Genomic DNA, 27,938 nt, shown 5'->3' with positions numbered 1-27,938 from the left:
GAAGTGTTTGCTAATATGTTCTGCATGTTTTTCTCGAAGGGTCCAGTTCTTATTGGCAGCAGTCACGGAGGGGTGAACATTGAAGATGTGGCAGCAGAGACCCCAGATGCCATTATCAAAGAACCAGTGGACATTATGGAGGGAATTAAAAAAGAGCAGGCTGTCAAGGTACTTTTACTTATCTGTTTGATAAAGGGACGAAGTAATAAGCATTTTGACTACTTATTTCATTTGATTTTGATTCTGGAGAATTCTCATCTCAAAATGGTGGGAGATTATAATTACCCAAACTGTGTTTTTCATTCTTTTAAAATGATTATGGAAAGCAAGCATTCTGAAATGAATTTAGTTAGAAATAATTAAAATGTAGATACAGGCATGTTCATTTGCTTGCTTCCTACACAGCCTTTATGGATTCAATCTAGAGAAAAAGAACATTTGGAGAAAGAGAAATTTTAAAATAAAGTGGACTGATGAATCTCTGCGGAGGATGACAAGTAGACTGTCTTAATAAATTTGTATTTTAGAAACAATTTCTGCAAGTTTCAATAGGGGATCAGAGGAGAAGAAAGTAAACAAGAACTAAAACTGCCAGCCCCCTGTAGGCTTTTGTTTTAATCTTAATGTACATTGTTCCCGGGACTATTATATGTTGACCGTTGCACTTCATCTCAACATTGTTTAATTTGAATTATAATTAACATGGGATTCTTTTTGCTCCATCAACTTTTTCCATTTTTCTGTTTTGCTGCTTAATAAGCTGAGGGATAGAACTCTTCCATTTCAGACACTCGTTGTCGGCATAAAGCAAGTCACTGAGAACACAATAAAAATGTAGAGGAAAGCTCTGCTCCCTCAGCAATAGTGCTGGAAGAGTATCCTCTACAGCCCAGAATGGTATTTCAGCCATTTCTTATCCAAACCACCCTTTGGCCAAGCTGAGTGACATTCCCTACTTGGTGCAGGGCTAAGGGAAGTTTAGGCTGATGGTCATAGTCATAATGGCACAGAAGGATGCCATTCGGACCATCGAGTCCACGCCTGCTCTCTGCAGAGCAATCCAGTCAGTTCCATTCTCCCGCTCTATCTCCGTAGTCCTGCAAGTTTATTTCTCTCAAGTGCTTATCCAGTCTCCCTTTGAAAACATTGAGTGTCTCCGCTTCCACCACTTCTGTCGGCAGCGAGTGCCAGGTCCTCACCACTCGCTGCGTAAAATTGTTTTTCCTCACATCCCCCCCTGTATCTCTTGCCCAAAACCTTAAATCTGTGTCCCCTAATCCTTGTACATCAACTAGTGGGGACAGCCTTTTCCCGTCTAGCTTATCCAAACCCGTCATAATCTTGTACACCTCTATCAAATCACCCCTCAACCTCCTTTGCTCTAATGAAAACAAATCCAGCTTCTGCAAGCTGTCCTTGTAGCTAAGATCCCCCATCCCCAGAACCATTCCAGTAAATCTCCTCTGCACCCTCTCAAGTGCCTTCCCATCTTTCCTAATGTGTGGTGACCAGAACTAGACGCAATACTCCAGTTGTGGCCTAACCAGCGCTTTATAAAGGTTCAGCATAACTTCTCAACTTTTGTACTCACTACCTCTATTTATGAAGCCCAAGATCCCATATGCTTTGCTAACCACTCTCTCAATGTGTCCTGCCACCTTCAGGGACCTATGCACATTAACTCCCAGGTCCCTCTGTCCCTGCAGACTCTTTAAAACTCTTTAAAACTGTGCCATTAAGTGTATATTGCCTCTCCCTGTTCCTTCTGCCAAAATGCATCACCTCACACTTCTCTATTAAATTCCATCTGCCCATTCTGCTAGCCTTTCTTTGTCCCGTTGCAGTTGATTGATGATATCCTCATTGTTTGCCACCCTCCAAGTTTGGTGTCATCGGCAAATTTAGAGATTCTACTCTGTATTCTAATATCCAGGTCATTTATATATATCAAAAAAAGCAGTGGCCCCAGCACTGACCCTTGGGGAACACCACAGACTACCATCCTCCAATCTGAAAAACAGTTGTTATGAATCTTATGATCCATGAAGAAAGACTCATGAAATAACACTGGACAGCCAGCTGGTGGTCCAAGGAGTATAAATACTCGGGCGTGGGCCCAGATTGCCCAGGTCATTTTGTAAACGGGAACTAGTGAAAGATAACTAGACCTCAATGTTCTGAAACAAGTTGATTAAAGCCTTGCTTTATACTCAAACCAAGTGCGTAGTGAGTTTTATTACGTCAACAGCCATTTACCACAACTTGCTGTTTTCTGTCCTTAAGCCAATTCCTTATCGAAGCTGCCACTGACCCACCTATTCCATGAGCCTCAATTTTGTTAACCAGCCTTCTGTGTGGTACTTTGTCAAACGACTTCCGAAAATCCATGTAGACAACATCCATTACATTCCCTTCATCAATCCTCCCTGTTACTTCATCAAAAATTTAATTAGATTAGTCAACACGATCTGCCTTTTACAAATCCATGTTGGCTCTCCTTAATTATCTTAAACCTCTCCAAGTGCCTGTTAATTTTTTCCTTGATTATTGTTTCTAAGACTTTACCCACCACTGATGTTAAACTGACCGGCCTGTAGTTACCAGCATTGTCCTTGCACCCTTTCTTGAACAATGGTGTCACATTTGCCACTTTCCAATCCTCAGGCACCTCCCCCGCATCTAGGGAAGATTGGAAAATTATGGCAAGCCCTTATGCTATCTCCTCCCCCAATCCCCTTAGCAACCTGGGATGCAAGCCATCTGGACCAGGTGACTTATCCACTCTAAGCATACCCAGCCTTTCTCGTACATATCCTGTCTTATCAATTTTCACCCCTTCCATTGCTTCTAACTTTTCCACTTCTACCGATATTTTGTCAGCATCCACCTCCTTAGTAAACACCGATACAAAGTACTCATTGAGTATTCTAGCCTTGCCCTGTGCCTGTAAGCATATATCGCCTTCTTTGTCCCTAATAGGCCTCTTACTACCCGCTTACTGTTTACATGCCGGTAGAAGATTTTTGAGTTCCCTTTTATGTTAACCGCCATTCTACTCTCATTCTCTGCCAATCTTATTTTTATCTTCACTTCCCCTCTCAACTTAATGTATTTGGTCTGGTTCTCCTTTGAAGAATTCACCTGACATGCATCATACACCCTTTTTTTTGTTTCATCATGGTGCTCAAACTCCTTTCACATAGGATGAAAGTCTCCTCTGTCTGCTGGCCATAAGGGTCCTATCAGTCTAGGCTAGATTTGAGCTTGTGTCTCCAAAAGTGGAAGACCAGTGTCTAATCCACTGCACAGTCTAGTTCCTCTGTCAATTGGTTGATAAGTATTTTGTTTAAATAGCAAACGGCACTACCTTTGGGAGGTATTGGCTTGAAAGGTCTGTTCAAATCTCCACTTATACTGAACTGAATTAAGATGTGCAGTTGATGCCGAATCATTCCAGGTTTATTACTCTCTACTAATTTTAATTCAGCTCGTAATAGTTGGCCTCAGTAATTCATTCGGACCAGTATCCTCCTCGGCACCTGTCGTTTAAACAAAAGAAAACAGAAATTAACATAGCTGTGTTAACATAAATAATTGTAACAAATATTTAGTTATTGCTTTCTTTAAAAGCATGTTTGAGAGGTGAAGTAAATTTGATATTTTGTGCCAGTACTTTATCACTTTTTACTGTAAATAATGTCAAAGGCGCTCGAGAGACAATTGAATGACCCAGGTAGCATTAGTAAAATGAAATTGGAAACCATGAGAAATTGAAGGGCATTTCAATGCTAAATAAAACTCCACTCAAAAGCAAATAAACTTATACTTTAAAATGTTAGCATTTATGAGTTGTCAAAACAGAACTGCACTAGTTGAAATATTTACATTTATATTCAGTAAACACAAGATTGTAAGAAATTGGCCTGTCTTTTTGTAGCTCCTTCAGTGTTTCTTTACAGCTGCATTACGGCACCATCCTATCCAGTACCTGTTTTTGAGTCCAAATTACTGATGAGATGTGACAGAATTAAGCATTTTTTCCTAGTTTTAACTTGTTAGTCGTTCCTTTTAATGGTTACAGTACATAGATCATGCAAATCCATTGGCAGGATAGGCATACCAACGTCGGTGTTCTTGCTCAGGCCAACATCCCCAGCATCGAAGCTTTGACCACGCTCAATCCGCTCCGCTGGACGGGTCACATTGTCCGCATGCCCGATATGAGACTCCCAAAACAAGCGCTCTACTCGGAGCTCTGGCACGGCAAGAGAGCCCCAGGTGGGCAGAGGACACCCTCAAAGTCTCCTTGAAAAAGTGTAACATCCCCATCGACACCTGGGAATCCCTGGCCCAAGACCGCACAAAGTGGAGAAGAAGCATCTGGGAAGGCGCCGAACACCTCAAGTCTCTTCGCCTGGAGCAAGTGGAAGTCAAGCGCAAGGAGCGCATGTCAACCCAAGCACCCCACCCACCCTCCCCTTCAACCACAGTCTGCCCCACCTGTGACAGAGACTGTAGGTCCTGCATTGGACTCATCAGTCACCTGCAAACTCATTTTTAATGTGGAAGCAAGTCATCCTCGGTTCTGAGGGACTGCCTAAGAAGAAGACAGTACATAAGGGGCCAGAAATTAGGATCGGGGGCTTGCCGCGCGTGCAAGCCCCCGATGTGCACTCACCCGGCGCGCCGACATCTGAAGCCTGGGCCTGCTTGGAATTCCTGTCACTGGCCCGGTTCAGATGTCGGCGCGATGTGCTTGCCTGATCCAGCGGCGTAGTTAGTGCGATGTGCTGGCTGGGATCAGGTGAGCACTGTGCAGCCAATCGGGGGAGGGGAAACTTCATTCATGAGTTTGATAGTAAGAACTGTCAAACTCATGACCTCTGAACCCCTAGGAGGAAATGCCGGTTTCCCGTGCATGCTGAAATCCGGCACTTCCAACGGGCCCACGCGTGAGTACACCGTCCGTACTCACGAGTTGGGACCGGAATTACTGGCCCAAGATGTGCAAAAACCAGCTGCATTCAGGATATGTCCCCAGGCTAATTCGATGCAAGTGGTGTGAGGACCTGTGTTGGATGTTTGAGGGAGGGGCCAAGGTACACAATTTAGACAAAAATATATTGTGAATCGCTCAGTTATGTGCATCATTGAAAGTTCCTTTTTGAATTTAGCTGACAGTTATTCAAATTTAAGAGCCTGCTAACTGAGGCTTATTTATGAGCCTGAGTAGTTTGGTAATCTTTGGTAAAAGCAAAATACCATGGATACTGGAAATCAGAAATAAAAACAAAATGTTGGAAATACTCAGCAGGTCAGGCAGCATCCGTGGAGAGAGAAACAGAGTTAACGTTTCGGGTCAGTGACCTTTTGTCAGAACTGGAAAAAGTTAGAGTTGTAACAGGTTTTTAAGCAGGGGCAGGGGAAGGGGGAAGGGGAGGAAAGAACAAAAGGGAAGGTCTCTGATAGGTTGGAAAGCAGGAGAGATTAAAAGACGAAAGGAATAATGGTGCAAGGCAAAAGGAGATGGTAATGGGACAAGTTAAGAAACAAAAGATGAGTCTAGATGAGCATAAATGGAAATGGCAGAATCATCAACAGCTGCCATGTGGAAAAAAAATAGGGGCAGTGGTTATGATCTGAAATTGTTGAACTCGATGCTGAGTCCAGAAGGCTGTAAAGTGCCTAATCGAAAGATGAGGTGCTGTTCCTCGAGCTTACGTTGAGCTTCGTTGGAACAGTGCAAGAGGCCGAGGATGGAGAGGTCAGAGTGGGAGTGGAGCGGAGAATTAAAGTGACAGGCGCCCGGAAGCTTGGGGTCATGCTTACGGACTGAATGAAGGTGTTCCGCAAAGCGGTCACCCAATCTGCCTTTGGTCTCCCCAGTGTAGAGGAGACCGCATAGTGAACAGAGAGTACAGTATACTAAATTGCAAGAAGTACAAGTAAATCGCTGTTTCACCGAGAAAGGAGTGTTTGGGGCCTAGGACGGTGGGAAGGGAGGAGGTAAAAGGGCAGGTGTTGCATCTCCTGCACTTGCACGGGAAGGTGCCGTAGGAAGGTGAGGGAGTGTTGGGGTGATTGAGGAGTCGACCAGGGTGTCGTGGAGGGAGCGGTTCTTTCAGTCTGCTGAAAGGGGAGAGGAGGGGAAGATGTGTTTGGTGGTGGGACCACGCTGGAGATGGCGGAGGATGATCCGTTGAATGTGGAGGCTGGTGGGGTGAAAGGTGAGGACAAGTGGAACCCTATCGTGATTCTGGGAGGGATGGGAAGGGGTGAGAGCAGAAGTGCAGAAGATTATTGGTAATCTTTGAGTTGTTAAAACTTTTGTAGAGATTTGGCAAGCCCAGTTAACTCCCACACTTGGTAAGAATATAAGTAGCAAAGAATAACTTCATATATGCAATTTAGTATAGACGTTGCAAGCCATTCATTATTTTCCTTTGCAAGGAGATTAGCAGAATCAAACATTTACTATAAATTTACACACATTACTACTGTTTATTTGACAGTTAAAGTTTATAATACGGTCTGATGTTGGTGAGGGAGAGTGGGACTAATTGGATCGGTCTTTTAACTAGCTGGCACAGGCACGGTGGGCTGAATGGCCGCCTTCTGTATCATTCTATGATATTCTGCTGTTTCTTGAAGATGTGCAAGATCCCGCGAAGGCATAGCATAGATCCAGTAGCTAATGCAAAATCTTTTCTTTTTCTTATCCTGGGCACATTATCAAAACTTACCAAGATAGCAGGAACAGTGAAGATACTTGAGGCCTTAAGAAACTAAGACTATCTACAAAAGCTTAACATGCATCAGTTTTTCAGAAAATTCCTACTGATCTTTAGCAGAATGACATGATTATAAATTGGAAAACAAAATAATTTTCATGCAATATCCCTTCCTAATAATAATGCAAAAGAAGATATCTCAATCTCTGTTACTGTTTCTGAAATCTAATGTGAGCAGTAGATCTAGCAGGCGTATCTGGGAAATTTTATTTTTAAGCTACGTTTAAAATCAGATTTATTTTCATCTTTTGAGCATACTCAATTGATGGTGAATTTATCAAATTCGTATTTGGAGCTCTAGGGTAACAATATATTAGTACAACCTTGAAGCAAGAGAATTTTTCAAGAAAAGTAGAAGAGGAAGAGACAAAATACAGATTTTTCACCAAAAAGACTGAAGGAAGATATAAAACTTGAATCGTTTAACTGCATAGGATCCAACAGAGATACGGTATTTATCATATACATGAAAAAATCCATTCCATTTGTTAGGGTTTTCCACACATTAGTATTCTACAAGAGCAACGATATTTCATTAAACCAATAGTTGTACAACACCTGTCCCCGATAGATTAATCCTGCTTCTCAGTATTACACAGGCAGCTGGAAAACCACCTACAGACCTCAAATCAAATTTAAGTATAGTGGAAGGCAGCATTTAGCTCCATTGTAAAGTGGTGCCCTCCCTTTCAGAAGATTGCAAATTTGAATCGAAGCCTGAACTAACGCTCAAATTGGAGTCCTCTCATTTTGAGCTGGGGTGGTTTTAGGTCAGCATATTGGAAGGTTGCATAGGATACTCTTTAAACAAACTAAGCTTGCCTATATATCATCTAGGTACATCTCTGTTCATTTACAGATTTTGCATTTACTTAACTAAGGTTGAAAGATATTTAGTGAGCATGTTAAAATGTGCCGTGTGTTGTATTTAGTTTCAGTTAACATTATGCTAAACAAAACAGTGCTGAATGCCGCAATCCACCAAGCATAACTGATAGCAAAAAAACTGACTCCCAGCTATAACATCTTAATTTGTTTAATTTAATTCTATCCCATTTCATAATGTTTTTCATGTTGTTTGACCATATTATGCTAGCTGAGAGCATACTAGAATTTTAAGATTGCTGAACACGTATATAGTCCAATTATGCTAAGCTGGCAAGCAAAGTACTTCCTTTATCCAATCACTCAAGTCCTTACAATGGCTTCAGTACACAGCTAAAGCAACTTAATGTTAAAAAAAAATAAAAAATGTTGTTCCCGAGTTTACTGTTTCTGAAACCGTGCATATCTGTGTGCCAGCAGTCTTCACCTTTGGGTGGTCCTTACTTTCACTGCTGGGGATGAGGGGGGAGAGCTGAGCTGTGCTCAGCTGAAAACCCACAGTTCAGTAACTAGCCTCTGAAATGCAATGAAGATGGAAAGTTTTAAAAATAAAATTAAACTTTTAATAAGTTCCACATAGAATTGTTTTTTGCACATAAATGCATAATGATAAGGCCTTATCTGGAGGAGACCTACTAGTACCCTTCATTAAGAATGCAGACACTGATTCTAATTAACAGTAATGTTTTTTTAAGTGTTCAGAAAGCAAACTCATTGACCCATTTAACCATAAGCTTGCCTTTGGTGAGAAAAGGCTATAAATATTTTAATGGAAGTGCCAAGGGCTGAGTCCATTGTATTGTAATGCAAAACCTGCTTGAACAACACAGCCTAATATTGTGCAGATAAAGCAGCAACCTCGTCTTGAACCTTAGACTAACAGTTGTTCAGTTAGAATAATGAAGTGTACTATACACAAATAGATATTCTTTCTAAATATGTATCCCAACTGTTGTAACTGGGCATCCATTAATTGGCATTTACTACAGTAGTACAAACGTCTCTCAGCAAAACCTTCAATTGCCAGTCACTTGGTCTCATTATAATATTACAAAGTTCTCGAGAGCTTTTGCTAGTTCTTATGAAATAGAGGGAGGGATGCACAGTTCTCGGGCACTGAGGCAATGTTTGGAATTAGACAACTACATTCCGAGTCTCCTTTGTATTGGAATTGCACTCCTGTATGTTTTAAGGCTGCAGTGATCTCAATATTGGAGCAGGTTTGGGAAGGAGTCAGTTATGAAGCTTGTTCACCAGTATACAGTAAATATTTACAACATCACTTTTAGTAGATGGCACTAAATTTCTCTTATTTCTTAATCAATTTAATATTTCTTGAGAAAAACCAAAAACTGCTGGAAATGTGCAGCACAGCATTCAGCATTCAGCATCTGTGACGAGAAAAACCAGGTTTTGACAGTGCAGGCACGTACCCGTCAACCCAAAACATAGTGTGTGTTTGCTTTCCACGGATGCAGATTGCTCTGCTGCGTATTTCCAGCATTTTCTGTTTTTATTTCTGCTCTCCTGTATTTGCAGCTATTTCAATTTATCGCTGGAGAAATGTCTGTTGACAACATGTGTATTGCAGTAATTAAATAACAGCCCTATAAATACATTGAGAACAGTTGCATATGTATGTGAAGATATTTACTAACCCCTCATTTAGCTCTGTGAAGACCTATCAAAATGTATAAATGTTTCAATGTTATAATGGAGCTGGTCAGGAGTTGCATTTGTGAATAAACGAGAGATAATTCTGATTGACCTCTGGTGAATGGTTTGTTGCATGGAGAGAAGTATGAATGTGAAAATCTTATCATGGAAGAGATATCAGTGGCCAAAGAATGAACTCCATTCCAAGCCTAGAAATTCTGGTTAGGCAACTGTGCTATGCTGGGGAGGGGTGGGTGAAACTTCAACCTGTTAGTCTCTTCTGACTTGACTCTGCCCCAAATCATGTGGATGGGTTATATGCTTAAAAGGGGTGGGCACCCATGGTATTTTCCTGCAGCCAAGTAGAGCACTGAAATTTTGGAGTATCACCTTGCAGCTCCATTGGGGGATGAGGGAAAAGCAGTGAGCTGGTCTGGCCAAAGTGGCAGAAGATACCTAATGGCAGTAAGTGCTCGCTGGTTGCATTTAGGAAATGGGATTGTGAGCCCCTCTTATTGCATTTTCATAGCAAGTATGGCTGCATCATACAGGTGTACTTTCTGTTGGCCAATCCCAACCCTTACTGATGCCACAATGAGGGGCGGGGCGGGGCGAAGAAGAGTGGATGGAAGAAGCTCCCTATCTTTTCTAACCCCAGTTCCAAAGTAGTTGCACTGTGATTCTGAAATTTTATGAGTTCCATGCACTTAATTGTATTTACTTACCAAAAATGCAATACGGTCTTGCATCTAGTGTGTGTGTTCATCACGCTTTGGCCATGAACCTTCAAATGATCAAAAATAATTTTAAAGAAAGAAAGGGTGTCATTTTATGCTGGTTTTACCCTGAAGCTGAAAATTTACCAACACATGTTAATCTGCAGATATCCCTCCCTAGCAGCAATTAATCACAGCACGTGCCTATTTAGAGAATTGTTGCCTTAAAGCAATGGGACACCTGAAACTCTGCTCCATCATAGCAGCTAAGCAATACATGAGTGGTAAAAAGGTGCAGCACACATGTCATTATAAAATGGCACATCATAAGACTTACTGTGAGAAGCACTGTGGGACAACAACAAATTGCATTTATATAGCGCCTTTAATGTAGTAAAATGTCCCAAGGTGCTGCACAGGAGCGTTATCAAACAAAATTTGACACCATGCCACAGTTACTAGGGCAGATGACCAAAAACTTGGCCAAAGAGGTAGGTGTTAAGGAGCATCTTAAAGGAGGAAAGAGAGGCGGAGAGGTTTTCCAGAGCTTAGGGCCTTGGCAGCTGAAGGCACGGCTGCCAGTGGTGGAGCGATTAAAATTGGGGATGCTCAAGAGGCCAGAGTTAGAGGAGCGCAGATATCGCGAAGGGTTGTAGGACTGGAGGAGATTAGAGATAGGGAGGGGCGAGGCCATGGAGGGATTTGAAAACAAGGATGAGAATTTAAAAATCGAGGTGTTGTTTAACCGGGAGCCAGTGTAGGTCAGTGAGCACAAGGGTAATGGGTGAACAAGACTTGGTGTGAGTTAGGACATGGGCAGCAGAGCTTTGGATGACCTTACGTTTATGGAGGGTAGAATGTGGGAGACCAGCCAAGAGTGCTTTGGAATAGAGGTTAGAGGTAACAAAGGCATGGATGAGGGTTTCAGCAGTAGATGAGCTGAGGCGGGGTGGAGTTGGGTGATTTTACGGAGGTGGAAATCTTAGTGATGGCGTGGATATATGGTCAGAAGCTCATCTCGTGGTCAGGTATGACATCAAGTTTGCGAACAGTATGGTTCAGCCTCAGACAGTTGCCAGGGAGAGGGATGGAATTGGTGGCTAGGGAATGGAGTTTGTGGTGGCAACCGAAAACAGTGGCTTTGGTCTTCCCAGTATTTAGTTGGAGGAAATTTCTGCTCATCCAGTACTGGGTATCGGACGAGCCGTTTGACAAGTTAGAGACAGCGGAGGGGTCACGAGAGGTGGTGGTGAGGTAGAGCAAGGTGTCGTCGGCCTACATGTGGAACATGATGGGCCAGATTTTCAGTGTGCCGTGAGGCGGGCTTTTAGGCGTGTGGGGGGGCAAAAATCCCGAATTTGGGGGTCCCGCCCAAAACCCGCCTCCATGTAAGTTTTAAAGGAGGCGGGCACCCACCCCGCACTGGGACCCGCCGACCCGAGGCGGGAAGGGATTAGTGCCAATTAACTGCCTGTTAACAGGTAGTTAACAGGCAGTTTTTAGCCTAATCCCTATTTTGAGGGGTGTCGTGTGGGATTCCCAACGGCTCCAAACCACGCCAGGTTAGAGCAGGCGGGCCGTCGGGTTAAAGGACTTGGAGGGGTCGCGATGTCGGTGTTCAGGTGAGTGATGGGTGCATGAGTGCAAAGGTAAGTGTGTTTGATGTGTTTAAAGTGTGTAAAGAAGTTTAAATTACCTGTACTTACCTTAACAGCCTTTCTTCCTCTAGGCGTCAGGAGTCCATCACTCAGCCGGCACTGAAAGCTGAATGGCTGCAATCTGTCAAAAGTGACAGCCTTCAGCTTTCAGTGCCGGTGAGAGTTCTAACTGAGTCTGTGCAGAAGGACTCAGGTTAGAAGTCAGACTGTCAGTGCTTGACCGCTTCAAACAGCTGTGAAACACTGATATTTCATCTGTCAACACCTCTTGACAGATGAAATTTCAGTCTGCGACGTCACCTGTTGCCAGGTGGCCCTTAATTGGCCTGCTGAGCCCGCTGGGCGGGCTCAACAAGGTCAATCAAGAGAAAATCGCGTGGATTGGCCGGACATCGATGGAGGCGGGACTAAAACCCGAAAGTTGTAGTCCCGCCTCCTTCCCGACTACTGAATGAAAATCCAGCCCGATGTGTTTTTGGATGATGTCACCGAGGGGCAGCATGTAGATGAGAAATAGGAGGGGACCAAGGATATTGGTGCAGGAGAGCGGGAAGAGAAGCCATTGCAGGTGATTCTCTGGCTATGACTGGATAGATAAGAATGGAACCAGGCGAGTGCAGACCCACCCAGGTGGACGACTGAGGAGAGGGGTGATGATAGCAGATTTGAAGGGTGGGGAACAGTACCTGAGGAGGCATTGGAGGAGGATGGTGTGGTCAACTGTCAAAGGCTGCAGACAGTGCGAGAAGGACAAGGAGGGCTAGTTTAGCATGGTCACAGTCATTTGTGACTTTGATAAGAGCTATTTCGGTACTGTAGCAGGGGTGCAAACCTGAGTGGAGGGATTCAAACATGGAGTTCTGGGAAAGATTGGCATGGATTTGGGATGCGACAGCACATTTGACAGACTTTGGAGAGGAAAGGGAGGTTGGAGATGGGGCAGTAATGTGCAAGGATGGAGGGGTCAAGGGTTTTTTTTTGAGGAGAGGGGTAATGATGGCAGATTTAAAGGGGAGTGGGGCAGTACTTGAGGATATAGAACCGTTAACAATATCAGTTAACATGGGGGCCAGGAAGGGAAGTTGGGTGGTCGGTAGTTAGCGGGAATAAGGTCGAGGGAGCAGGATGTGGGTCTCGTGGACAAGATGAGCTTGGAGAGGGCATGAGGGGAGATAGGAGAGAAACTAGAGAAAGATACAGATTCAGGGCTAGGGCAGGGAGGGAAACTTAGAGGAAGTTTGGCTCGGCGAGTTAGGGGAAGGAAGGGAAGTGGCAGAGGCAGCTGAACGGATGGTCTCAATGTTAGTGAGAAAGAAATCCATGGGCTCCTCGTGCTTGTTGTTGGAAGTGAGGGTAGAGGAGGCAGTGGAGATGACAGTTTATAGTAGAGAAAAGAAGCCGGGATTATCTTTTCATTCCAGGATGATCCTGGAATAGTGAGTAGTTTTGGCAGAGGAGAGTAGGACCCAGTGCTTTGTGGTCCAGCCAGATCTGGCAATGAATGTCTAAACCAGTTATCCACCATATACGTTCAAGCCTGCATCCCTTGGACTTATTGGAGTGGAAATGAGGGCCGTACTAGGAGGAATGACCAGGGTGAGAGAGAGTATTATTGTTAATGGGGTCTAGTGCATCAAAGGCGGAGGTCAGGGTGTGGTTGAGCAGATTAGTAGCTGTAGAAATGTGAATGGAGGGCCAAAAGTTGGACCATTGGGATGTTGAAAGTGCAGTTGTAAGTGAATTGGGAGAGAGTTTTTCCAGGGGCAGACACGGAAGGAAGTAGGGTTGGGAGGGGGAAGGGAATATGGGTGGAGAGCGATACAAGGAAGTGATCAGAGATGGCTTTCTCTGTGATTGACACAATGGGAGTGGCAAGGCCACGTGAGATGGCAAGGTCAAGGAGCTGGCCGTGAATATGGGTAGGGGAATTTATATGAAGGGAAAAATTAAGGGAGGATAGAAGGGCAGTGAACCCAGAGGAGAACATGATGAGTTGAGATGGAGGTTGAAATCACCGAGGATGAGAAGTCACTCTGCAGAGACTGAGTGTGGAAAGCAGTGAAAATATCTTGCTGAGAAAGCTGTCATGGTACTTGGGTGGGGGGTAGAGAAAGAGGATTTTAAATGAAAGACATAGGGGTGGAACAAGCTGAGATGCTCAAAGAAGGCGATGGTGCCAGAGGAGTAGGGAGACAGACCAAGATGTGATTTGGTGGTAAGTGCCACACTGCCACAGTAATGGTTTGGGCGGGCCAAGTAGTGGAAGGGAGGCTTCATTTAGGAGGAAGGTGTCATCACCCCATAGCTCATAAGGAGGCAGTGATGAGTGCCTTGATGGGCCCTTCGAAGGATGCCAAGAGAGGCACAGAGGGAAGCTATAGGCTTCTCTAAGAGTCAAGTCTGGGACGGTGACAGGCAAGTGTAGTAAGGTCGTCGAGTGCTGAAGGGTTGGGGTAGGGATTTGGGAGGGCAGAGTACCCGAGAGGGGAGAAATGAAGAGGCATGATGACAGGAGAGGGTAAAGAGATGACATAGAAACATAGAAGATAGGAGCAGGAGTCGGCCATTCGGCCCCTTGAGCCTGCTCCGCCATTCAATGAGATCATGGCTGATCATCCAAACTCAGTACCCTGTCCCTGCCTTTTCCCCATATCCCTTGATCCCTTTAGCCTTAAGAAATATATCTAACTCCTTCTTGAATATATTTAATGAATTGGCCTAAACTGCCTTCTGTGGTAGAGAATTCCACTCTCTGGGTGAAGAAATTCCTCCTCATCTCTGTCCTAAATGGCTTACCCCTTATCCTTAGACTGTGACCCCTGGTCCTGGACTCCCCCGCCATCGGGAACATCCTTCCTGCATCTAGTCTGAATAGTCCTGTTAGAATTTTATAAGTTTCAATGAGATCCCCTCTCATTCTTCTAAACTCCAGTGAGTATAAGCCCAATCGACCCAATCTCTCCTCATACGTCATTCCTGCCATCCCAGGTATCAGTCTGGTGAATCTTCGCTGCATTCCCTCCATGGCAAGAACATCCCTCCTCAGATAAGGCGACCACAACTGCACACAATACTCAAGGTGTGGTCTCACCAAGGCCCTGTACAGCTGCAGCAAGACATCCTTGTTCCTGTACTCGAACCCTCTCGCTACGAAGGCCAACATACCATTTGCCTTCTTTAACCGCCTGCTGCACCTGCATGCTTACCTTCAGCGACTGGTGCACAAGAACACCCAGGTCTCATTGCACTTCCCCTTCTCCCAATCTGTTGCCATTCAGATAATACTCTGCCTTCATGTTTTTGCCACCAAAGTGGATAACCTCGCATTTATCCACATTGGGCAGATGCATGGCAGATGCGGTATAATCACCCAACCTGTCCAAATCATACTGGAGTTTCTCAGCATCCTCCTCACAGCACACACACCCACCCAGCTTTGTGTTGTCTGCAAACTTGGAGATATTACATCTAGTTCCCTCGTCGAGATCATTAATATATATTGTGAATAGCTGGGGTCCTAGGACCGATCCCTGTGGTACCCCACTAGTCACTGCCTGCCACTTGGGGGGGAAAAAGACCTGTTTATTCCAACTCATTGCTTCCTGTCTGCCAACCAGTTCTCTATCCAAGTCAATACCTTGCCCCCAATCCCATGTGCCTTAACTTTACACACGAATCTCTTATGCGGGACCTTATCGAAAGCCTTTTGAAAGTCCAAATACACCACATCCACTGGTTCGCCCTTATCTATTCTACCAGTTACATCCTCAAAAAATTCCATTAGATTAGTCAAGCACGATTTACCTTTTGTAAATCCATGTTGACTTTGTCCGATCCTGTCACTGTTTTCCAAGTGCTCTGCTATTACATCTTTTATAATGGACTCTAGCATTTTCCCCACTACCGATGTCAGAATTCCCCGTTTTCTCTCTACCACCTTTTTTGAATAGTGGGGTAACATTAGCTACCCTCCAGTCCATGGGAACTGTTCCAGCACCGTGGTACAGGGGGCCATTCAAGTGGAGGGAGTAAAAAGAAATGTTGTAGTGGTAGGGGATAGTATCATTAGGGGGATAGATAGGGTTCTCTGCAGTCAAGAGTGGGAGTCCCGAAGGCTGTGTTGCCTGCCCGGTGCGAGGGTTAAGGACATCTCTTCTGGGCTGGAAAGAAACTTGGAGTGGGAGGGAGAGGATCCAGTTGTCGTGGTCCATGTTGGTACAAACGACGTAGATAGGACAAGGAAGACGGTTCTGTTAAAGGAGTATGAGCAGCTAGGGGTCAAATTAAAAAACAGAACCTCAAGGATAATAATCTCTGGGTTATTACCTGAGCCACGAGCGAATATGGCTAGGATAAATAAAATTAAAGAGTTAAATGCGTGGCTCAAAGACTGGTGTGGGAGAAATGGGTTTTGCTTCTTGGGACACTGGCACCAATACTGGGACAGGAGGGAGCTGTTCCGTTGGGACGGACTCCACTTGGCCAGTGCTGGGACTAGAGTCCTGGCGAATCATATAACTAGGGCTGTAGAGAGGGCTTTAAACTAATTAGTGGGGGGGAGGTTTCTAGAGAGCAAATAATAGAAATGACAACAGAGAAGGTCATAGACTTAGGTAGCAGTGGGGGAATTAAAAAACAGAATGTGTCAGGAAGGGACAGAAGGTATGGAGCAAAAAGTAAAGTACTAAAAAGGGAAAAAACAGGAACTAAGTGTTACAAAACATATTTGAAAGTTCTTTATCTGAATGCACGTAGCATTCGTAACAAAATGAATGAGTTAACGGCACAAATAACGACATATGGGTATGATCTTGTGGCCATTACAGAAACATGGCTGCAGGGTGACCATGACTGGGAATTAAACATACCAGGTTATTTAACAATCAGGAAGGACAGGCAGGAAGGGAGAGGAGGTGGGGTGGCTATGTTAATAAAGGGAGGAATCACTATAATACAGAAAAATGATATTGGGTCAAAGGAGCAGGATAGTGAAACAGTTTGGGTGGAGATAAGGAATAATAGGGGGGAAAAAACACTAGTGGGTGTAGTCTATAGGCCTCCGAACAGTTGCAACTCTGTTGGACGGAGTATTAATCAGGAAATAGTTGAGGCTTGTAATAAGGGAACAGCTATAATTATGGGGGATTTTAATTATCATATTAACTGGACAAATCAAATTGGGCAGAGCAGCCTTGAGGATGAGTTCATTGAGTGTATTAGGGATGGGTTTCTTGAGCAGTATGTAACTGAACCGACCAGGGGGCAAGCAACCTTAGATTTGGTCCTGTGTAATGAGACAGGATTAATTAAAAATGTCCTAGTAAAGGATCCCCTTGGAATGAGTGACCATAACATGGTTGAATTCCATATTCAATTAGAGGGGGAGAAGGTTGGATCTCAAACAAGCGTGCTGAGCTTGAATAAAGGAGACTATGAAGGTATGAGAGTGGAATTGATTAGAGTGGACTGGGAAAATAGATTAAAGGGTAAGATGGTACATGATCAGTGGTGTACATTTAAGGAGTTATTTTACAACTTCCAAAAAAAATATATTCCACTGAGGAAAAAAGGGTGTAAAAGAAAAGATAGCCATCCGTGGCTAAGTAAAGTAATTAAGGATAGTATCTGACTAAAAACAAGGGCATATAAGGTAGCCAAATCTAGTGGGAGGATGGGAGATTGGGAAGTCTTTAAAAGACAGCAAAAAATAACTCAAAGATAGATTATGAAAGTAAATTAGCAAAAAAATATAAAAACAGACAGTAAAAGTTTCTATAGTTATAAAAAGAAAAAAGGTGGCTAAAGTAAATGTTGGTCCCTTAGAGGATGAGACCGGGAAATTAATGGTGGGAAACATGGAGATGGCAAAAACACTGAACAATTATTTTGTATCAGTCTTTACAGTAGAGGACACTAAGAATATCCCAACACTGGACAAACAGGGGGTTCTGGGGGGGAGGAACTAAATACGATTAAAATCACTAAGGAAGTGGTACTTGGTAAAATAATGGGACTCAAGGCGGATAAATCCCCTGGACCTGATGGCTTGCATCCTAGGGTCTTGTGGGAAGTAGCGGTAGGGATTGTGGATGCATTGGTAATAATTTTCCAAAACTCACTGGACTCCGCAAAGGTCCCGGCAGATTGGAAAACTGCTAATGTAACACCCTTATTTAAAAAGGGTAGTAGGCAGAAGGCTGGAAACTATAGACCTGTTAGCCTAACATCTGTGGTTGGTAAAATGTTAGAGTCCATTATTAAGGAGACAGTAACGGGACATTTGGATAAACATAATTTAATAGGACAAACTCAGCATGGTTTCATGAAGGGGAAGTCATGTTTGACAAATTTGCTGGAGTTTTTTGAGGAAGTAACATACAGGGTGGATAAAGGGGAACCAGTGGACGTAGTGTATTTAGACTTCCAAAAGGCATTTGACAAGGTGCCACACAAAAGATTATTGCTCAAGATAAAAAATCACGGGATTGGGGGTAATATTCTGGCGTGGGTGGAGGATTGGCTCTCTAACAGAAAGCAGAGAGTTGGGATAAATGGTTCATTCTCAGATTGGCAACCAGTAACTAGTGGTGTTCCGCAGGGGTCAGTGCTGGGTCCCCAACTCTTTACAATCTATATTAACGATTTGGAGGAGGGGACCGAGTGTAACATATCAAAGTTTGCAGATGATACAAAGATGGGACGGAAAGTAGTGAGTGAGGAGGACATAAAAAACCTGCAAGGGGACATAGACAGGCTAAGTAAGTGGGCAGAGATTTGGCAGATGGAATACAATACCGGAAAGTGTGAGGTTATGCACTTTGGCAGGAAAAATCATAGAGCAAGTTATTATCTTAATGGTAAGAAACTGGAAAGTACTGTAGTACAAAGGGATCTGGGGGTCCTGGTGCACAAAACTCAAAAAGTTAGTATGCAGGTGCAGCAAGTGATCAAGAAGGCCAATGGAATGTTGGCTTTTATTGCTAGGGGGATGGAATATAAAAACGGAGGTATTGCTGCAGTTGTACAAGGTATTGGTGAGACCGCACCTGGAATACTGCATACAGTTTTGGTGTCCATACTTAAGAAAAGACATACTTGCTCTCGAGTCAGTACAAAGAAGGTTCACTCGGTTAATCCCGGGGATGAGGGGGTGGTCATATGAGGAGAGGTTGAGTAGATTGGGACTCTACTCATTGGAGTTCAGAAGCATGAGAGGCGATCTTATTGAAACATATAAGATTGTGAAGGGGCTTGATCTGGTGGATGCGGTGAAGATGTTCCCAATGATGGGTGAAACTAGAACTAGGGGGCATAATCTTAGAATAAGGGGCTGCTCTTTCAAAACTGAGATGAGGAGAAACTTCTTCACTCAGAGGGTGGCAGGTTTGTGGAATTTGCTGCCCCAGAAAGCTGTGGAAGCTACATCATTAAATAAATTTAAAACAGAAATAGATAGTTTCCTAGAAGTAAAGGGAATTAAGGGTTACGGGGAGCGGGCAGGAAATTGGACATGAGTCTAGGTTCGGAATGGTCACGGCCCTGTGGGTGGTGGAGTGGGCCCAGGGGCCGTGTAGCCTGGTTCTGCTCCTACTGTGTTCTAATTCTGTGTTAGATTTCAGGAGATGGTTTTATTCCTGTTCCTGGCTGGGGTGGAGATCGCCTTTACAAAAGGTAAGTACTGTAGAAAATATAGGGACAGTGATCTCCTGGAAGAATTTCGATCGCCTAGATGGGTCGGAGAGGAATTTCCCAGATTTTTTTCTCCCAAATTGGCCATTGGGTCTTTATCTGGTTTTTCGCCTCTCCCGGGAGATCACATGGGTTTGGTGGATGCACAGTGATAGAAGATTTGAGGTTAGGATCAGATCAGCCATGATCTTATTGAATGGTGGAGCAGGCTCGAGGGACCGATTGGCCTACTCCTGCTCCTATTTCTTATGTTCTTAGAATCTGTAGAATTTTGGAAGATGACCAGCAATGCATCTACTATTTCTAGGGCCACTTCCTTAAGTACCCTAGGATGTAGATTATCAGGCCCTGGGGATTTATCGGCCTTCAATCCCGTCAATTTCCCTAACACCATTTCCCTACAAATACTGATTTCATTCAGTTCCTCCCTCTCATTAGACCCTATGTTCCCCGACATCTCTGGGAGGTTATTTGTGTCCTCCTTTGTGAAGACAGAACCAAAGTATCTATTTAATTGGTCAGCCATTTCTTTGTTCCCCATTATAAATTCCCCTGATTCTAACTGCAAGGGACCTACACTTGACTTCACCAATCTTTTTCCCTTCACATATCTATAGTAGCTTTTACAGTCAGTTTTTATGTTCCCTGCAAGCTTACTCATAATCTATTTTCCCCCTCTTAATTAATCCCTTTGTCCTCCTTTGCTGAATCCTAAACTGCACCCAATCCTCCAGTTTATTGCTTTTTCTGGCCAATTTATATGTCCTCTCCTTGGATCTTATGCTATCCCTAATTTCCCTTGATAGCCACGGTTGATTCACCTTTTTTGTTTTATGTTTATGCCAAACTGGGATGAACAAATTCTGTAGTTCATCCATGCGATCTTTAAATGTTTGCCATTGCCTATTCACTGTCAACCCTTTGAGTAACATTCCGCAACTCGTGCCTCATACCATCGTAGTTTCCTTTATTTAAATTCAGGACCCCAGTCTCTGAGTCAACTACTTCACTCTCCATCTTAATGAAGAATTCTATCATACAGGTGAAATAAAGAATAGATTTGCCTTCCAAAACTAGGCTTTATTAACTTTAAAATCTGCAGCACATCTTTCCACATCCAGTCCCAACCAAAGCTGGAAAAGAGCTGAATTTAAGGTGGCCACCACACATCATGTGACATCAACTACCAATGAGATTACAACATATATCCCAAGGCAGTTAACAAACAACCAATCACAATACTTTTACTAAACAAGGAATAATCACCACAACAGGTACACTATCCCTTATCCGAAAGCCTTGGGACCAGCTGAGTTTCGGTTTTCGGAATTTTTCGGATTTCAGAAGGTATTATAAGACTGGTAAATTTGTATTTAATAAATTTTAAAAGTTCAGGCTACCTCTTGCAACTGTTCCGTGTCTCATTCCCCTTCCTGCTTCTCTGGAAAGCCGGATATCGGCTGACTCCAACTAAGCTGGCCCGCAAATCAGGTCGGGTGGCGGGGGGAGAAAAGAATATCGGGCGGGTCGGGTCGGGTGAGAAAAGAATATCGGACAGGCCGCTGCAGCTATCGGACCGGCCGCTGTATTGTTGGGTTCACTCTCCTGGCACCTCCTTCACACTGCCCGGCTTGGCCTGCAATCTCCTACCCAGGAGGGAACTCTGTGACCCTCTGCCCTGCTCAGCGTAAGTCGTGCGCCACTCTGGTCATGTCGTGCGCACGACTTACGCTGAACGAAAAAACTTTCGGTTTTTAGAGGTTTTCGGTTTTCGGAAGTTCGGATAAAGGATAGTCTACCTGTATTATGTTCGCTCTGCCCCAAGGGGCCTCGCACAACAAGATTGCTAATTATTCCTTTCTCATTACATAATACCCAGTCTAAGATGGCCTGATCTCCAGTTGGTACCTTGACATATTGGTCCAGGAAACCATCCCGTATACACTCTCGGAGTTCCTCCTCCACAGTATTGTTACTAATTTGGTTAGCCCAATCTATATGTAGATTAAAGTCACCCATGATAACTGCTGTGCCCTTATTGCACGCGTCTCTAATTTCCCATTTAATGCCATCCCCAACCTCCGCTTTACTGTTTGGGGGTCTGTATACAACTCCCACTAACGTTTTCTGCCCCTTGGTATTTCTCAGCTCTACCCATAAAGATTGCACATCATCAGAGCTAATATCCTTCCTTACAATTGTGTTAATCTCCTCTTTAACCAGCAATGCTACCCCACCTCCTTTTCCTTTTTGCCTGTCCTTCCTGAAATATTTAATACCCCTGGATGTTGAGTTCCCAGCCTTGGTCACCCTGGAGCCATGTTTCCGTAATCCCAATCATATCATATATCCGTTTACATCTATTTGCGCAGCTAATTCATCCACCTTATTACGAATGCTCCTCACCTTAAGGCACAAAACCTTCAGGCTTGTTTTTTTAACACTCTTAGACCTTTTAGAATTATTATTTACTGTGGCCATGTTTGATTTAAACCCTTGATTTCTCTGACTGCCACTTTTGCTTTTCTCTTTCCTGTCTTTTGCTTCTAAACTTGTTTCCCTTTCCCCTGTCTCCCTGCACGGGTTCCCAACTCCCTGCCATTTTAGTTTAAATGGGTAAAGTGGAAAGAAGAAAAAAGCATCCGAAGTGGCAGCCTAAATGCACACGTGAATGCACGCACGGAAAACTCAAGTTACATAGGCCTGGTTGCGTCGCAAGATTAGGACACATATATCCTGGTAGTAAATGGGGAATAGAGAGGAGACAATTGAAAGGAGTCAAGATTTAAAGTCAGATGTCCCGGGGTGGGATAAAGTTGATGTAGGTAGGGTGGAGTCAGCTTGGCAGATCAACGAACTGATGTCCAGGTTTGGAGACAGGTTTGGAGGGTGAGTGAGCCAGAAGGCAGACATCCATGTTTCCATACTTAGTGTGCTTTGCCTTGTGAGTGTCTGTAGAATAGTTATCAGTAAGTTATTAAAAAAAAAAAAAATTCAAAATAGTGCATTATGCAGGAAATCTATGGGAGTGCAGTTTTTAAATTGCCCTGGGCTGCCCTTGAACTCGAGTCTTGCAACAGTAATGGTTCTCTACGGGTCTGGAGTTTGTGCAGGGGGAACAACTAAATTAAAAAAAAAAAGCTTGCCCTTGGACTTTGGTTATTTCACACTTGCCCCATCATTCACTGTGATAATTTAAAAAAATTACTCTGGTCTGATATTTATTCATCAGTCTACTTCTGCCAAATCACCACCAAAATCCTTGCTTTCAGAGTTGCCTTTCAGCTTTTTTGGGGGGGAAACGATGAGGTAAACTGCCTCCTGAGACAATTTGCGAGGCTCGTGAGTGTACACTGTTGTTGAAGCATTTCAATTGGTTCTGTGTTTTTTCACAGTAGGTTATGGGTTTTTTATTTTATTATACATTAGGTTGCTCAGCAAATGGATTTCCCAGCTGCTCTAATAGATGATGCTGCTGATGTCATTGTACGTTTGTATGAACTTTTCATGAAATATGACGCCACTTTGATTGAGATAAACCCGATGGTGGAAGACTCGTCTGGCATGGGTAAAGTAACTCTTGCTGTTCTCTACTCCTAAATTTCACTCCGGTTAAAGAACATTTATATAAAACTTTGTTAATCATATTCCCGTATCTGCTTTGGTTGCTACTCTCCATTACTTAACCCAATTTGTCTCTTCCATTTTTAAAGTATGATCCATGATTCAGATAAGTTGCTTACTAGAGAACTCATTTTGTACAAGTAATTGAACTGCTAATAGAGTTGCAGCTAATCTGTTCCGATGAGAGCCCTGCGCAGCATAAGCTGAAATGTATACTTCTAGTTTTTTTTAATGAGCTTCTGATATAAGCATGCCAAGTTGTGGTTTGGTTTCAGATTTTATGTAAGCATTCTGGTAGAATATTTAAAAAAATAATTGAACTGAGCAAGAAAGTGTGAATTGGCATTTAGCCTCTGGGAAGGGCAGGATTTCCAAAGGACGACATGTATTTAGTGTCAAAACTATTTGTGGTAATGAACATTATGTGGGTCATGCAGAATTATTGCTTAGACCTGACTTCAAGTGAGGTTATACACTTAGTACTGTATTAAATCAAACAGTCAGCCACTTGTGTTGCAGACACTACTGTTCTGTGATGGATAAATAAATGTTGAAAAAACTTCAATTTTTTGTATTCATGGAATGTGGCCCATCCTAGAGCCTTGAGAAGGCGGTGGTGGAGCTTCTCCTTGAATCACTGTAGTCCTTGTGGTGATGGTGAGCCTACATTCACTGTGGATTTCTTCATTCTTTGAATATAAATTATCTTTTATGCACCGACATACTGTTCTGCTTACCCCTCTGATTTGGGCTAGTTAGAACTTTTGCATACATATTGGTAAATTATTCCTCACTGTGTAATGCTGTTCATTGTTTCCTTTCCCTTGGTTGGAAGGAAATTATCCAGTAGTGTGCTGTATTTATGTCGTGTGATGTGGTCATGTGACTACCATTTGAGAACTTACAAACTTCATGGAGTTTTTCAAGCTGTTTGAAGTCATGTAACAATTCTCATTATTTTTACACTGATATATATTAATTTTCTAATCCGTTTATTTTCTCTTGAAGATCTTTGCCTTTAAAATTGCCATTTCTGTAAACTTGGCAGATTAGTAAATTTCAAGACCTATTTTTCAGTCATGTGCATGGACGCAAAGATCACCTTTGATTCCAATGCTGCATACCGCCAAAAGCAAGTGTTTAACCTGCAAGACTGGAGCCAAGAAGATGAAAGAGACCAGGAAGCAGCAAAGGCAGACCTTAACTACATCGGACTAGATGGCAACATTGGCTGTTTGGGTAGGAAAGAATGTGAATTTGAAAATAAATAATATCTATTGGTTAAGATAGTCGAGCGATTGTACCACCTCCTCAAAGGTTGCCACAACCTCTTTTATTTGGACAATTTTATCTATCTTCCTCCTTCTTTCTTAGGGTCACTCTAAGATGTTCCATTCACTGGAAGGTGTTGCCTTCCAGTACCTTACCAAAGTGGCTGCCCTTGTATAACCCAAGCCTATCATTTTTGTGAACTATTGAATTATAGTATATCCACAACTAAGCCTCATCTTTCCTCACCCAGTGCCCACAAACTTGCTTTTTTTCAGTAGAACCAGATAGTGTTCAGGATAGGAACCTCAGCTGATTTCCCCCCCCCCCCCCCCCCCCAAAGTTGAAAGGACAATTGCTAGACCTAGCCCCTTTAGGGCTACCCCAGATCAGGCGCATTCCTCAGATGTTCACTTTCAACTAAAGTTTGAGATAGCCGAATCCTAAAGATGCTTAATTGGGTCTAAAGGTCTGGACTACCTCTCCCTAAAGGAAAGGAACAACCTGAAAATGTTACCGTCCTCCAGATAGCACTTTTAATAAATTTAGCTAGACTGTAACGTTCCGGATATTATGAGGGTCCGGAAAACTTCCCCAGAATTCTGCAACTCCTCACAAAGAGTGTACAGAGATTGAGTTTGCGAGTTTGATACAGAAGTATTATGTGAGACAATTCTAAAAATATATAGATTTATTAAAGAACCGACATGTAATTTACAGTTGGTGAGTCAATCGCAACATTAACAGTTCTAAAAAGAGAAAGCTTTACAATCTTATCAGAGATCCTTACTCTCAAATCTTAACTTTGTAACAGTTTTACAGTTCTTAAAGTTTATTCAGGATATCCACCAAAATCAAATACAGTACCTTGATCCCCAAGGTACAAAGAGTTGAAGACTTAGAGCTATCTCTGAAGCCGAGAATCGCTTTGCCCCTCTAAGCAAGTCTATAATCCCATTTGAGAGTTCAATATTTATACCCTTTTCCAGTGGTGTTTCCTTTAAGGTTTTCTGCTGATGTAAGCTAATTATCTCTAGTCATTTTTCTGCTGACCCCTGCAGTTCTTAGTCACCGCAGCTGGTAGCACTACAGAATGATGTCTCTTCTCTAGGCGTTCTAAATTTATCATAAAAAACAGTGCAACAGCAGGTGCGCTTTACTTGGTATCATTTTTATGAAGGCAGATGTTTGTTACTTTTATGTGCTCCTTTACGAGGTGTAAATTAGAACACCTTGCACCGGGTAACTATTGTCTTGTTCCCAAAGGTTCAGACTTCAGGAGCCTTTAACCTTCTGTTTCAATAAGGTTATTGATTCAGTGTCAACAACTTATCTCAATAGCCAGAATGCTATCACAGCTTTTTCATCGTTAGGTTTCTAGATTTCCAGACCCAGTTTGTCATGTTTTAATAAGGCCAGAATTATTTCATAGAATGGTGTATTTTTCTGAATAGGTTATATTGCTTATTCCTTCACACAGTAAGACCCCTACTGCCATCCTGACTGAGAACAACACACTCCAGGAATGTTACCTGGGATGGCTCAGCTGCGTACATCTCAGTCTAGAACCAGGGGTCACAGTCTCAGAATAAGGCGTCAGCCATTTAGGATTGAGATGAGAAATCTCTTCACTCAGAGGGTGGTGAATCTTTGGAATTCTCTACCCCAGAGGGCTGTGGAGGCTCAGTCGTTGTGTATATTCAAGACAGAGATTGATAGATTTTTGGATATTAAGGGAATCAAGGGATATGAGGATAGTGCAGGAAAGTGGAATTGAGGTAGAAGATCAGCAATGATCTTATTGAATGGCGGAGCAGGCTCGAGGGGCCGAATGGCCTACTCCTGCTCCTATTTCTTATGTTAATACTGCCTTTAGTAATCAAGCCATTGGGGTTGCCGCATAGCTTCCTTTCTATCATGTAAAGGTTTTATATAAAATAACAAATAGCTGGGAGCATATATGGAGCCTATAACACTGCCAGCAATCTGTTTTGTATGAGCTGTTCTGCTAGCCTTCTTCAGCTAATTCAGCACTCTACCCTCCCCTCCCTCTTTCTGCCAGCCATTTGCACTGTGGGCTAATTTATTCTCAGTACATAGTTCCTAAGTTGTCTGTAGCTTTCAATAATGATGCATCTTTTATTTCCTTGAGGACAGTCTTACCATCACTCCAGCTATGTATAATTTTGTGAAACTTGCATATAGCTTTGTTTTTTTCCCCCTGTAAACTTCATTCTAAACATTTCTCGATTCTACAGTGCGAAATGTCTGCAGCTTATTTCTTTGAGCAGTGATGGAGATTTTCTGTTTTCAAAATATGCAATTCTTTTCTTTCATTGAACGTCTAGTAAAATAATTTGGAAAACGAATTAGAAAGTAAATTTATGGCTATGTACAAAACCATAGACAATGTCTTCATTCCTAGTGTAACTTGCAATAAATTAAAGAATTTTGATGTTATTTTCTGGTTTTGTGCCTACATACCAGTGCAGTGCTCCAAACGGTTGAACTTGTTTTTGTTTACGCAGTGAATGGTGCAGGATTGGCTATGGCAACCATGGACATTATAAAACTTCATGGCGGTACTCCAGCTAATTTCCTGGATGTAGGCGGCGGAGCCACAGCCCAGCAAGTTACAGAGGCCTTCAAACTTATAACTTCAGACAAAAAAGTAGGTATAAAAGAAGTAAAAATATTCAAGTAGTTAAGTTAGAAATTACTTTTTTTTTTGTAATTTGCGAAGTTGTTGACTCGTGCCGAGATGCAGCGCCATAGATGTGAGAGGCCCTAGGCTCCGACACCTTATTTGACTGTGAAGGGCATCTCAGGCCAGTACAATCCTGTCCTTGCCTGATGTCCATGGATACATATGCTCACTAATGTGCACACACTTTGCAGCGGGAATCACTGACTAGCTATCAAGAGAGGGGGAGCCCTGGCTGATATTCTCCAGCCCGGGTGCTGTAAAGAAACAAATTGTAATGTTCTTAACCACTGTCCCCAGCTGATGTCAATAAACTCCATACTGACCAGGAATTTAACCTGACATTTTTACTGGTTGGCATTGCTTTGTATCAGAATGTGTGATGTATTTACCTATTGCTTTTGGCACTTCTCTTGTAGCAGAATTAATTTTCTGATGTGACAAAGCACAAAATATAATTTTATTAGTCTCTACTGCTGCTAATCAATGTGGGTCAACTTATATTTGTTGTATTCTGAATTTGCATAACTTATACAAGATCCTCATTTCTACACACTACTCATGGAAAAGATCACAGTTATTCCACTATCCAACCACTTTCTCAGTAAGTGTAGGCCAGATATTGAAGTGTTCTTTTGTTTGTAAATTAAGCTACTTATGGAGACACATGGCAATCACAGATACACAGTTTGTTTATCCAGATGAGTCGTATATACAAGGTCTCAAGGCATTCTCAAATTCAGAACTACAAAGCAATATATTATAGATAGAGATATAGATAGAAATAGTTGTGTATCATTAAGTAATAATAGTATATAAGCAGGATTGAGGTTTCTTCTTGGCAGTTAGAATTATAGAATAGTACAGCACAGAAGGAGGCCATTCAGCCCATCGCATCTGTGCCAGCTCTTTCGAAGAGCAATCCAGTTAGTCCCATTCCCCCGCT

General features: G+C 42.9%; 1 protein-coding gene across 1 annotated transcript; it reads left to right on the top strand.

Annotated features, from left to right (window-relative positions):
• On the top strand, positions 1-27,007 carry LOC147124983 (succinate--CoA ligase [ADP-forming] subunit beta, mitochondrial-like). The gene is made up of 4 exons (XM_085995632.1): positions 1-168; positions 22,825-22,963; positions 24,097-24,258; positions 26,817-27,007. The coding sequence occupies exons 1-4, from the start codon at positions 16-18 to the stop codon at positions 26,990-26,992; spliced, it is 630 nt and encodes a 209-aa protein (XP_085851758.1). The 5' UTR covers positions 1-15; the 3' UTR covers positions 26,993-27,007.
• The last annotated feature ends 931 nt before the right edge of the window (positions 27,008-27,938 follow it).

The sequence above is a fragment of the Somniosus microcephalus genome, chromosome 1, assembly GCF_052327205.1.
Source record: "Somniosus microcephalus isolate GS21.2 chromosome 1, FLI_Smic_1.0, whole genome shotgun sequence".
Taxonomy (NCBI): Eukaryota; Metazoa; Chordata; class Chondrichthyes; order Squaliformes; family Somniosidae; genus Somniosus; species Somniosus microcephalus.
This window is presented reverse-complemented; position numbering and strand designations above follow the sequence as displayed.

Coding starts and splice junctions, on each gene's coding strand:
- LOC147124983 (XM_085995632.1), top strand. CDS start 16: ATGTTCTGCATGTTTTTCTCGAAGGGTCCAGTTCTTATTGGCAGCAGT. Junction 169..22,824: donor AAAAAGAGCAGGCTGTCAAG/GTACTTTTACTT, acceptor ATTATACATTAG/GTTGCTCAGCAAATGGATTT. Junction 22,964..24,096: donor GGAAGACTCGTCTGGCATGG/GTAAAGTAACTC, acceptor CCTATTTTTCAG/TCATGTGCATGGACGCAAAG.